This window comes from Dendrobates tinctorius, unplaced genomic scaffold (genome assembly GCF_039654945.1).
Source record: "Dendrobates tinctorius isolate UK_male_01 unplaced genomic scaffold, ASM3965494v1 ptg000125l, whole genome shotgun sequence".
Taxonomy (NCBI): domain Eukaryota; kingdom Metazoa; phylum Chordata; class Amphibia; order Anura; family Dendrobatidae; genus Dendrobates; species Dendrobates tinctorius.
Genome location: NW_027361793.1, coordinates 14,893,213 through 14,907,100, shown reverse-complemented (window position 1 = coordinate 14,907,100; position 13,888 = coordinate 14,893,213). Strand labels below are relative to the sequence as shown.

The 13,888-nt window shown below is 39.4% G+C and overlaps 1 protein-coding gene across 9 annotated transcripts in view; it reads right to left on the bottom strand.

Moving 5' to 3' along the window:
* Positions 1-13,888, bottom strand: part of ADAM23 (ADAM metallopeptidase domain 23) — an 889,186-nt gene that overhangs the window by 367,368 nt on the left and 507,930 nt on the right. For all 9 annotated transcript variants that reach the window (XM_073541893.1, XM_073541894.1, XM_073541897.1 and 6 more), the window contains exon 7: positions 3,713-3,785. In XM_073541893.1, the coding sequence (XP_073397994.1) occupies positions 3,713-3,785 (73 nt within the window). The remainder of the gene's footprint in view (positions 1-3,712; positions 3,786-13,888) is intronic.

Genomic DNA, 13,888 nt, shown 5'->3' with positions numbered 1-13,888 from the left:
AGAGAGGAGGTGCTGGGGGATGGAGGAGAGAATTGAAGGTGTTGAAAAACTGTTTAGGGTTGTGAGACGGAGGATATGAGAGATGAGAAGTAGGTTTGTTTTGCTGCAGTGAGTGTGGCCTTTAAAAGTAGTGAGGGACTATCTGAATATGATGAAGTGCTTTTTGGAGTGGGTTCTTTTCCATCTCTGTTCAGCAACCCTGGTAGCCCGTCTCAGGTCTTTTGGTCAGGCTGGTGTGCCAGGGCTGTCTGTGTCAGAGCTGCAGCAATTGTGGTGTTATATAGAGCGGCATCAGCATTGTGTTTTTTTTCTTTCCATACATGAAAAACCATAAAGGCTTGTTTTTTTGCTCGACAATCCGCGTTTTTTACTGATACCATATTTAGGTTCATAACTTTTTTCAACACTATTTTATTTGTTTTTAAGGTAGCCTATTTGTTTTTACAGTAGCCATGAACAAAAGACATTAAGTCTGGAATATAGTGGGTACAGAAAGTATTCAGACCCCTTTAAGCCCTTTAAATTTTTCACTCTTTGCTTCATTGCAGCCATTTAGTAAATTCAAAAAAAGTTATTTTTTCTCACAAATGTACACTTCTGCACCGACTGAAAAAAATTGGAAATGTAGAAATTTTTGCAAATTTATTAAAAAAGAAAAACTGAAATATCACATGGTCATAAGAATTCAGACCCTTTGCTCAGTATTGAGAAGAAGCACGTGGGTGGACAGCCATTTTCAGGTCTCTCCAGAGATGCTCAATTGGGTTTAAGTTACGGTTCTGACTGGGTCACATAGTTGTTCTGAAGCCACTCCTTTGTTATTTTAGCTTTGTGCTTAGGGTCATTTAGCTCTGGAAGAGGTTTTCATCCAGGATATCTCTGTACTTGGCCGCATTCATGTTTCCTTCAATGGCAATCAGTCGTCCTGCCCCTGCAGCTGAAAAACACCCCCATAGCATGATGCTGCCACCACCATGTTTCACTGTTGGGATTGTATTGGGCAGGTGAAGAGCAGTGCCTGGTTTTCTGCACACATACCACTTAGAATTTTCACCAAAAAGGTCTATCTTCATCTCATCAGACCATAGAATTTTATTTCTCATAGTCTGGGAGTCTTTCATGTGTTTTTTAGCAAAATCTATGTGGGTTTTCGTATGTCTGGCACTGAGGAGAGGCTTTCGTTGGGCCACTCTGCCATAAAGGCCAGACTGGTGGAGGGCTACAGTGATAGTTGACTTTGTGGAACTTTCTCCCATCTCCTTACTGCATCTGTGGAGCTCATCCACCGTGATCTTGGGGTTCTTCTTTACCTCTCTCACCAAGAGTCTTCTCCCACGATTGCTCATTTTTGCTGAACGACCAGGTCTAGGAAGACTTCTTGTGGTGCCAAACGTCTTCCATTTAAGGATTACGGAGGCCACTGTGCTCCTAGGAACCTTGAGTAATGCCACAATTCTGTCTCTGAGGTCCTTGGCCATTTTGTTTGACCTCATGATTCTCATTTGATCTGACATGCACTGTGAGCTGTGAAGTCTTATATAGACAGGTGTGTGCCTTTACAAATCAAGTAATATCAGTGTAATTAAACACACCTGGATTCGAATGAAGGAATAGAACTATCTGAAGGAGGATCACAAGGAAATGGACAGCATGTGACCTAAATATGAGTGTCTGAGCAAAGGATCTGAATACTTATGACCATTTGATATTTCAGCTTTTCTTTTTTAATAACTTTGGAAAATTTCGACATTTCTGTTTTTTTCCTCAGTCAAGATGGGGTGCAGAGTGCATATTAATGAGAAAAAAATGAACATTTGAATTTACCAAATGGCTGCAATGAAACAAAGAGTGACAAATTTAAAGGGGTCTGAATACTTTCTGTACCCACTGTAGTTTTTACATTTTATTTTTTACAGAGTTCACCATGTAGTATAAATGTCATGTTAGGCCTGTTTCACACTTCCGTTTTTGTGTCCGCCAAACGGATCCGTTTCCGTTTTTTTGACGGAAACTGATGCAGACGGATCCGTTTTTAAAAAAACGGATCCGTTTTTTTGACGGATCCGCGGTAACCACTAATGTAAGTCTATGGGACAAAAAACGGATCCTGCAAAAAAATGGCGGATCCATTTTTTTACGGAAACCAACGGATTTTGACGGATTTGAAAAAACGGAAGTGTGAAACAGGCCTAAACTTTAATTTTAGTCAATGCAATTACATTGATATCCAATTTATACCTTTTTCTATGTTTTACTTTTTACCATGAAAAATCACTTAAAAAAAAGCATTTTAGTCATCACATTTTAAGAGTCCTAACTTTTTAAATGCTCATTTTATTAGGATACAAAGTAAGAATTGCATGAGGTCTTGTTTAATGACTCTTTATTGAGCCAAGGTGAACACATCTGAAATTGTGGCAGAGTATTGCATTATTTTTTTTTTGAAGGGCGTTCACCACACACAATTAATAATAATATAGTTTTCTAGTAAGGGTAGCCATGAATGTAACAAGACCAAATATATGTCTTTTTTAACAAACTGTTCATTTTATTATTAAATCTGTGATTTTGTGTTTATCAGATATAAGTGTATGACAAATTGTAAGGAATCACCTGGAATCTAGATGTGCAGTTCATTTGCAGGAGGGAGATAAAGGAGTGTTCAGGAAGGCAACCAGTAAGCCGGAGTCAGTGAAGTGATGCGCTCCTAATTAAAGGGGATATCCAGGATTTTATAAAAAAAATAAAAAATGTACCTAAGCACTAACAGGCAGATAATTGCAACTTACCGCTGCTGACGGTGATTCAGAATCCTTTGCTGAATCACATCTACAGAGCAAAGGCTTCGTTTCGGTTCTGCTATGTCGACAAGGCTGGACTTCTGAGGTCATTATGATTGACAGCCGGATCCCCACAGCCTAACTGGGAGAGCTGGCTGCCAATCAGAATGACATTGGAGGTCCCGCCTTGTCACATCAGCAGAGGCAGCTGAATCTCCAGCAGGAGCAGTTTGTGATGGCTCTGTGCCGGGTAAGAACGGTGCCATGCACAACAGGCAAGTAATTTGCAATTACCTACCTGTTAGTGTTAAGGCACATTTTTTGATTTTCCATAAAGTCCTGGATATTCCCTTTAAAGAAGTTGTCCACTACTTGGACAACATCTTGCCATAACCCACACTTGTCCTTGAAAAAAATAAAAAAGCCTATACTCCTCTCCCGTCCTGGTGCTTTTCCATGGCTTCAGCACTTGTTCTCACTGGAATCTCATGCTGTTGATTTTACATGTGACTCTGGCGCCCAAATCAGCGCAGACGTCACTGTCCCAACATCCTGTCGAATTGAATATGAGGAGAAAGTCTAAGATCAGCTGGATGTTATATTTGTCCAAAGGTGGGGGCACAAACGCTAACGCTGATTGGGCACCAGGGTCAGGTGTCACAACAACCGCACGAGAGCCCCAGTGACTTTGAAAGCTGACACCACTGGAACATCGGTGGCACAGGAAGTGAGTATAGTTTTTTCATTTTATCGGCCCCAAACATTTACATCAAGAAGGGGTTGATGTAAAATTAGAATTTAAAATCTCTCTTTTCTTAAGAACGAAACGTTTTCAAAAGAGGTAAATTGCAAAGTTACTGTTTTTTACAAGCAATTTGCAATGTTATCCATTTTATCAATTTTAGATAACCCCTGCAAGGTAAGATTTTTACCTGAATGGTTTGGATGATCAGGGATTTGGGACCCTGGGGCTTTTTCTATGATATGTGGTCGGCTTGTGCTTTCCTGTAGAAATAAAAAACATGAAAACACAAATTAAAGCTCATTTATGCTCAGAAATCACACTGAGGCTAGTACTAATAGAATTCAACCAACCCATAAGCCTAGAGCCATTTGTACATGTCTATTGTGTCCCATTAGTTAAAAAAAAGATGTTTTTTTCTTGAGGATGCTCTATATTGAAAAACACAGTAGTGTAAAAAGCTGCGCCATCATATGCTGGCTATATGTATGCCAAAAAGACACACTCTTTAGAACTGGATAAGTAAGAGTGTGATATGGTATAAACAGAGCCATGCAGAGCAGACAGCACTTCCGCTGTGCAAGACATATGAAAGCCCGCATACATAAAGTTTGCTAAAAAAACACATGAAGGACTCCCAGACTATGAGAAGTAAGATTCTTTGGTCTGATGAGACAAAGATAGCACTTTTTGGTGATAGTTCTAAGTGGTATCTGTGGAGAAATCTAGGCACTACTCAACACTTGCCCAATATAATCCCAACAATGGTGGTGGTAGCATCATGCTATGAGGGTGTTTTTCAGCTGCAGGGACAGGACGACTGATTGCAATTGAAGGAAACACGAATGCAGCCAACTACAGAGATATCCTGGATGAAAACCTCTTCCAGAGTGCTCTGGACATCAGACTTGGCTGAAGGTTCACTTTCCAACAAGACAATAACCCTAAGCACACAGCTAAAATAGCAAAGGAGTGGCTTCAGAACAACTCTGTGACCATTCTTGACTGGCCCAGCCAGAATCCTGACCTAAACTCAATTGAGCATCTCTGGAGAATCCTGAAAATGGCTGTCCACCAATGTTCACCATCCAACCTGATGGAAATGGAGAGGATCTGCAAGGAAAAATGGCAAAGGATCCCCAAATCCAGGTGTGAAAAACTTGTGCATCATCCCCAAGAACACTCATGGCTGTACTAGCTGTAGGGTGCTTCTACTCAATACTGAGCAAAGGGTCTGAATACTTATGACCATGTGATATTTCAGTTTTTATTTCTTCATAAATTTGCAAAAATTTCCACATTTCTGTTTTTTTTCAGTCAAGATGGGGTGCAGAGTGTACATTAATGAGAAAAAATGAAATTTTTTGAATTTGCCAATTGGCTGCAATGAAACAGTGAAAAATTGAAAGGGGTCTGAATACTTTCCGTACCCACTGTATTTAGCTCTGCATTTTTTTATATACACATATATATATATATATATATATATATATATATATATATATACATATGCGCATGTCAACATATCTATATGTGCATATATATTTAAATAATTAAATCAATATTGTCCAAATATCAGAAAGTGGCACTTCCAAATACACTCATAAATCTACAGGACAGATAATAAAACTATCACTGACGAGAAGAGAACCATATGATATTAAAAATTAATTATTTAATATTAATATTTAATAATATTAACATTAATAAAATCCATTAAATGCTTGTACATATTCAAGAAAACATACCCCAAAAGGGGACACCAACCACTAAAAAGGCCTAAATAACCTGTGTTGAACTCGAAAAATCTTGCTGCACATATGGTTTATCCAAGGAAAAGGAAAACATTGAACAATCACAAATAGGGAGTAAATAATCAATGTACGGAATAGTAACAATTTCAGTATATAATTATTGTCCAAGGCATATCCAATATACTCCATATATACCCATATATACATTCTCCCTAAAACAAATCTCAATATAATTCCCACTTGGTGATATCCAGTGGATAGATTAAGGCAAGAGATACCCAGTCCCCAGATAAATCCATATAAGTACCAGCTAAACTTACTAGAATGATCAAGAGTAAAGTATAAGACCGTGGTGGTGATCAACCCCTGCGCCCTGACGCACGTTTCGCCCACTTGCGTCTTCCGAGGGCGTGCTAAGGTGGGTTAGGGAGGAATATTTATTGTACCCAGAGGCCAATGAAATTACCGGGAGGTGATTGAGTGAAGTTCACGCTGAGACTCTACAGCACACGCGTCAGTCATGCTCTTCTGGGATATTCAAATACACTTCCTGACATGCGCTAGGTGGACCGCATGGTGAGATGCACACTGGTCACCATGGAAGCTCTGTCGGAAGTGTGGGGAGAGCTGACCGGAATGCGCGTGTGCACCGTCTCGTGGAACTACAGGTAATAAGCAGATTGCATAAAGGAATATTAGAAAGGAAATGAAATAAAGGCTAATAATACCAAAACTGCCAAGTGACTGTGTATTTTATTATTATGAGGGTGAGGAAAAATAAGACAAAAAGAAGAAGGAATGGAGAAAAGGGTAGGTGACTAACAATATAGTGCTTCTTAATGTGACCAGTGCAACATTATTTAATTAATGCCCTACATAAAATTTGCAAATATCTGGACAATAATAATTACAATTACTGTGTAATATACATAAATCACTATAGAATATACTAACAATATATAATATATAATAATTGATGGCTGCATTATAATACAAAAAGTGCCATCGTGCAAAAAATAAATATATTGCATAAAAAATGTGTGTGCAAAATATTATAAATGTGATAATAAATAAATACATTGATGAAAAAATAAAATAGAATGATATTTAAAGTGACCAGTACCAACTTAATTCTCATTTATCTTAGTATTCTTCAATGCAGCTTATACCCGACATCCAAATGGTTTGAATGAAAACCTTAGGTTTAAGTTTCATTATATTAAACATTTTTATAAGCACTTTTTTCATAAGTGCATATAAAATTAAGTTGGTACTGGTCACTTTAAATATCATTTTATTTTTTCATCAATGTATTTATTTATTTATTATCACATTTATAATATTTTGCACACGCATTTTTTATGCAATATATTTATTTTTTGCACGATGGCACTTTTAGCACATGTCAGGAAGTGTATTTGAATATCCCAGAAGACCATGACTGATGCGTGCGCCGTATATAAGAACTAAAAAAATAAAAAAAATAAAGAAAGAAATATATGTATCAACAAATAATCAAAAAATATATACTGCTCAAAAAAATCAAGGGAACACAAGCAGCCTGCTGCAAATGGAATAGTGTTCCCTTTATTCTTTTGAGCAGTATATTATAAAAAGTAATGTAAAATATAAAATGTACAATATGCAGATATAAAATTATGTAAAATGCAATATAGCAATGTAATAATAAAAATATAAAAATACTAAAAAACAAAGTACACTGAATTTTTTATTTGAAAAAAAAAAAAAAACTAAGAAAACATAAAATCCTCCCTTTCTTTATTAAAATACCAAGCAGGGATTCCCAGCTAGTCTCCCATGCTAGTGCTAACCCAGCCTCAACCTGCTTAGCAACAAGATACTGTGGCATGCTAGATTAAATAAACATAATCATAACATATGCAATGTGTTTCAACAACATAGTGTGTACAAACATTTTTTCATTTTCCATCAAAAAGATCGAAAATTTCTAAAACTTATAATTACAGATCAAGTAGCTGTCACTGCCCCTAATCGTTATAGCAACTTGATAAGAATGTTTTGGGATCTTCAAACCGGGTACTTTGAATCCTGAGGGTTTGAATTTAACCACTGAGAAAGTGGCCAAGTAACAGTAGTTAGGATATTAATTAAATGCACTGTATGGCTACAATCAGAAAAGAATAGGACTGAATGTGCGTTTCCTCGTCAGATTGCAGATGCTGAGCAGGTTGAGGCTGGTTAGAAATCCCTGGTTGGGGTTTTAACAAAGAAAAAAAAAGATAAAAGGGATGATTTTATGCTTTCTTAGTTTATTAAAAAATAAAAAAATTCAGTGTAATTTGTTTTTCAGTATTTTTAGATTTTTATTACCGTATATACTCATGTATAAGCCAAGATTTTCAGCACATTTTTTTGTGATGAAAATGCCCCTCTCATCTACACAAGTCATTGCAGTCAGTGAGGGGGGGGTGGGGGAGCAGAAGACATCATACTCACCATCTTGGTGTCATTGCTGCATATCAGTCCCTGCATTTCTCTTCCTGTCTTCTTTCCTGAGTTGAGCGGTCACATGTTACCGCTCATTAAAGTAATGAATATGCACGTGTCTCCACTCCCATTATAATAATAATAATAATAATAATAATAATAATAATAATATGGAGCATCTTATGGGGCCACCATTAACCTTTGTTCAGCATTATATGGTGCATATTTTTATATGGAGCATCTTATGGGGCCCATCATGAACTGTATGGAACATTATATAGGGCTCCTGATTTAATATGGATATTCAAAAACATTTAAACTACTGATGTATCAGTTAATTTTCCATTTATTGGTATCTATTTTTATTTTTGAAATTTACCAATAGCTGCTGCATCTCCCCACCCTAGGCTTATACTCAAGTCAATAAGTTTTCCCATTTTTTTCTGGCAAAATTAGGTGCCTCGGCTTATACTCATTACATTGCTATATTGTACTTTACATAATTCTGTATCTATATATTGTACATTTTATATTTTACATTACTTTTTAAAATATATTTTTTGATTATTTGTTGATACATTTATTTTATTTTTTTAGTTCTAAAATATATATATATTTTTTTCTTTTAGTTTTAGTTTCAGTTTTTTGTATTAATTTTAATTGCTGCATTGCTCACTGCGGTTATGCAAAGGGTTAACTGAAATTATTGAATGCTTCTATCTTATTGGTCACTACCCCTATTTAAGGTGTCACTTCCTCCACTGTCTGTAAAACTACCTGAGAAAGGTAGTGGTCCACTGCCGAAACGCATAGTGGTTTAACAAAAAGTTTGTTTACCACTAATCTATTGCAGTGTTATCTATAGCCATAGCACTCCTTAAATTGACCACATACATATTTTTTTCAAAAAAATAAGAAGATAACAAAACATTTTCAAGCTGCCCTTTCCTGGGTATGAAATGTAATTAAGAAATGGCAGTTAACAGGTAAAGTGGAGGTCAAGATAAGATCTGGAAGACCAAGAAATGCTTCATTGAGAGCAGCTCCTTGATTTCCTAGAGAAGAAAATCAAAACCTCTGCTTGAGTGCAAAAGAAAAGACCTTCAGAAAGATTTAGCAGATTCTGGAATTGTGGTACATTATTCTACAGTTCAGCGACACTTGCACAAATATGGTCTTCATGGAAGAGTCATCAGAAGAAAACCTCTCCTGCGTCCTCACCATAAAATTTAGCATCAGAAGTATTCAAGAGAACATCTAAACCTGATACATTTTGGAAACAAGTTGGTATGAATGAGTCACCGTAGGAGGCAAAAACAGAAATACTAGATAAGTCCAGAAAACCAGAGAAGTTGGCAGCTATCGGATTGCAGACCCCTGAACCTAACAACAACAACTAGCAGTAGCCGTGGGGGGTTCCTACGGTGCCCTAGACCCCTCGATCACAGCCGGAGAACTACATAGCCTAAAGACAGAAAGGGAAATCTAAACTGCCCCAGGGCAGACCCCAAAGCAATAGGCAGCCCCCAACATATAATGACAGTGAAGCAAGATGAAAAAACACTCACACAGATAGAAAGATAGGCTGAGCAAATGATGGGGCCCAAACTAACTAAATAGGACAGAATAGAAAAGCTGCTGTCTGCAATCCGCCAAAACCCTCTCAAAAACATGAGCCAACAGACTGATCGGGAAAAAAGCCCTGAAGACGCTAGGCTTCAAAAAGACTATATCAGTACTCAGGTATTTTCTGAAGACAGAGCAAAAAGGATTTCAGCTCACCCAGCAGGGGAAGGCAGAAATCCAGAAAAACAAGGCAAAACAAAACCAAAACATAAATGCAAAAAACAGAGCAGAAAACTTAGCTTTTGAGGAGCAGGAATCAGACTGGTCTCCTAGAATCCCTTAGAGAAATCACCCGCAAGGCAGAAGGGTGTCGGCTGCCTTATATCCAGTCAGCAATTCCAGTCACCCAGTCATCATCATTCTGCTCAGGTGCTTTTTAATCAGCCTCACTATCTCCAGACCTCAATGATGAAGGGGAAAATGAACTCACAACACAAGTCCTGTGGACCGATGAGGTTAATATAGAACTCTTTGGCCACAGTGATCAAAGTTATGGAGAGAAAAGGGCACACAATTTCAGGAAGAGAACAGAGTAGATCAATCATGCTTTGGGATTGTATTGCAATGAGTAGAGAAAAGAATGGATTCAATGAAATTTCAACAAATTCTTGATGTAAACATAACACCATCTGTAAAAAAAAGCTGAAGTTGAAAAGAGGATGGCTTCTAAAAATGGATAATGATTCTAAACACATGTCAAAATCCACAACACACTACCTCAAAAGATGCAAGCTGAAGGTTTTTCAATGGCACTTACAGTCCCTTGATCTGATCATTGAAAATATGTGGCTAGACCTCAAAATCGCAGTGTATGCAAGATGACCCACAAATCTCACAGAACTGGAATAATTTTCCAAGGAAGAATTGATGAAAATCCCTAAAATAAGAATTGAAAGACTCTTGCCTGGCTACAAAAAGTGTTGACAAGCTGTGATACTTTATTACTTACTAGATTATGGCCCGATGCTATCGCATCGGGAGGATGCGATAGCATCACACCTCTTGCCATGTTAACCCTCAACACACACACTCCTCTCACCTTTCACCATCTCCACTCACTCTTTCACTCCACATACGACCCTTTCTCTCACTCCGTCTCTCATACTCACGCCGTCATCGCCGCTGCTCCACGATCCCCGACATCATCTTCCGCCGGCACCATCCTGGATCCAGACGTTGTCCACGCCGGTGACATGTTCTTGCGGTGACGCCATCTTGAGTATCGTGAAATCCCATGATACTCAAGATGGCGTCGCCGAAAGAACATGTCGCCGGCGTGGATGACGTCGGGATCCAAAATGGCATCGGCGAAATCTCACGAGATTTCGCCGACGCCATTTTGGATCCCGACATCCTCCACGCTGGCGACATGTTCTTGCGGCGACACCATCTTGACTATCGTGGGATTTCGCCGATCCAAAATGGCGTCGCCGCAAGAACATGTTGCCGGCGTGGAGGACGTCTGGATCCAGGATGGCGCCGGCGGAAGAAGATGTCGGGGATCGTGGATCAGCGGCGATGACGGCGTGAGTATGAGAGACGGAGTGAGAGAAAGGGTCGTATGTGGAGTGAAAGAGTGAGTGGAGATGGTGAAAGGTGAGAGGAGTGTGTGTGTTGAGGGTTAACATGGAAAGAGGTGTGCGGTGACGTCACCGGTTACAACTGGACGGAAGTTTTTACAACCGGAAGCTGCTTAGGGCATTTATTATTATAGATATATTAAATATATCTTAAATATATATATAAAATATTTGGTCAAGCGGAGCTAAGCAGTATGTCCATTTTATGTAGGCGATTTTATGTCACTTGCACACATATATCGTGTGCACACTGAGTGAAAACTCTCAAAATCTTTCTCAAAATCTTAAAACTCCTAAAATACTTGGAGATGTTGCTAAGTGACTCTATGAACACAGAGTCTTTTTGCTGAATTTTTGGATAATAAACTGATCAAAAGCTCCAAATATTTTAGTAAGATTTGGAGAGTTACCACTCAGTTTCTGCTCCAAAACCTTCTAATAGAACTGTTTGTTCACATAGTCAGTTTTTTAGGAGGTTTTGGAGAAGAAACTGAGCGGCAACTGGCTATGTGCATACTGAGCTTTTGAGGAGTTTTGTTTTTTTAGAGGAAAGCAAACAGAAACTCTATAATTCATTCTGAAAAGTATGGAGATTCTGCCCAGCTTCCTCTCCAAAAACGTAGTAAAAAAGACATAGTGTGCACATATTCACTGGTTACGTGCACACGGCATCCGTTAGACAGTAGCACAAATGTCATGTTTTCCCAGGCGAAGCCTGAAAGCAGACCGAAGAATGAGCATGTCACTACTATTAACTGACTCAGGGTTTCTGAACCATGAAATGGTTAAAAGAACTGTCAAAACGTGCACTGCAATGTTCTGTTGACAATGCTGTGCATTATGTTCTCTTTATGGGGCATTTTTGTGGTGCTTTTTTAGGCGGATTCCGAGCAAATTCGCAAGACTTGACAAAGGAAAACTCGGTGCCACCGCCAGCAGAACTAAGATGTAATGTGAACTTACCCTCAATACCCCAAAACAGAAGAGTTTCCTGAATCATTTTCCTTGAAGACCTCATGGTTTTTGAACAACTCAAAAAAAAAATCAGTGTAATTGGAGCACTTGATTTTCTAATACTGAGCTCAAACTGTCTTTATTTTTCTTTGTTATGTTCATAAAAAAAGGTGGAATTGAGTGAAATTAATGCCAATGCTACATGAGGATCAATGACAACCAAACTTCAAAAAATAAGAGAGATAGCACTCAAATGTTGTCACTGCATTGTCTTTACTCTATTGATAATAGTTTGCATGCAAGTACCTGAATGTGAACTAATAATAATAATTTCATAATCACAAGATTAGGATCTTAATCTACTTTCCTGTGAAACTTTCCATAAGGCCGGAGTCACACTAGCGACAAAAACGGACGAGTGCTATGCGATAAAAAAATCGCATTGCAATTGTCCCAATGATAATCTATGGGGCAGCTCGCATCATCCGATTATTTCTTGGCCGTTTTTCTCGGGTCGATGCAATCACAGCATGCTGCGATTGTCCCCGATTATCGGCTCGGACTCGCCAATGCAAGTCTATGGGTGCGATAAAAAAATCGGATTACAAATGGACCACAATTGTGACTTGCGAGAAAATCACACCGGTGTCCTCTAACAAAAGCCGGCAATTCGTTTTGAGAGACAGTAAAATCACACTGACATGTTTAACAAACGAAAGAATAGATATAGACACATAGAATACATATATAAATATACTAGCTGAAGAGCCCGGCGTTGCCTGGGCATAGTAACCAACTGTGGTTAGTTATAACAAATTATAATGATTATATTGCACATAAAAACATTTCACATCATATATTCAACACTACAGATTTGCAACACAAATTAACTAAATGATTACCCAAGTATTGATAGTATTTTATTTTCAACTCATTCAAGATTATTGGTCTTTGCTTTCGGTGCAAAGATGAACAGATTTTTGGCAGCTCAAACGCTTGAACAGACCACGTAAAGTTGACCATGAGAAAAGCATGGAGATTGCAAATCGATCCCTACTACTTGCAAGGTGTAACAACCCTGCTGGCATCACTGCATGGCCTCCCATCCCCCGCACACCAACTTACTTTCTGCTTCAAGCCAAGCTGTGAATTCTGTCTGTTGCCAGCTCTGTGCCTCTGCTCGCCATGTTTCCTGACTGTGTGTATAGGGGGGCGGTGCCTGAACTCTGGTTCTTATGCAGTCAGGGTGCACCTGTGTAATATGTCCCTTACCAATCACCTAGAGCCCTTGACTATTTAGTTAAGCCACAACCACTGACCTTTGCCTGAGCAATGTCTAATCTCAGTTAGTATCTTGCTGCTGAGGAAGCCAGGCCCTGTTCTGTGTATTTCCTCCTTCTCTGGAGGAATACTTCTTGTCTTGCCTCGTACCTTGTCTGCCTGCCAGGAGGCTGAATATCCTGGCCCTTGAGTCTTGGTTCCAGTGCCCTGTCTGTACTCTGTCCTACCTTAATCTCCCTTTCTCCTTGTCCGTGGCTGCCTTCCCTGCTGTGTCTTTCCTTGTGTCCTCCCTGTCTGTGAATCTGCACCCTGGCAGCTCTGTCTGTGAATCTGCACCCTTGCAGCTCTGTCTGTGAAGCTGCACCCTTGCAGCTCTGTCTGTGAAGCTGCACCCTTGCAGCTCTGTCTGTGAAGCTGCACTCTTGCAGCTCTGTCTGTGAAGCTGCACCCTTGCAGCTCTGTCTGTGAAGCTGCACCCTTGCAGCTCTGTCTGTTCATCTGCACCCTTGCAGCTCTATCTGCCTGCACGGCTCCCTAGCCGCTCTGCCTGCACAGCTCCCTAGCCACTCTGCCTGCACGGCTCCCTAGCCGCTCTGCCTGCACGGCTCCCTTGCTGCCCAGCCTACTCTGCACTCCGGTGGCCCTGCCTACTCCACACTCCTGCCTATATCCATACCTGCACCTCCTGTGTGAACAGGTCCA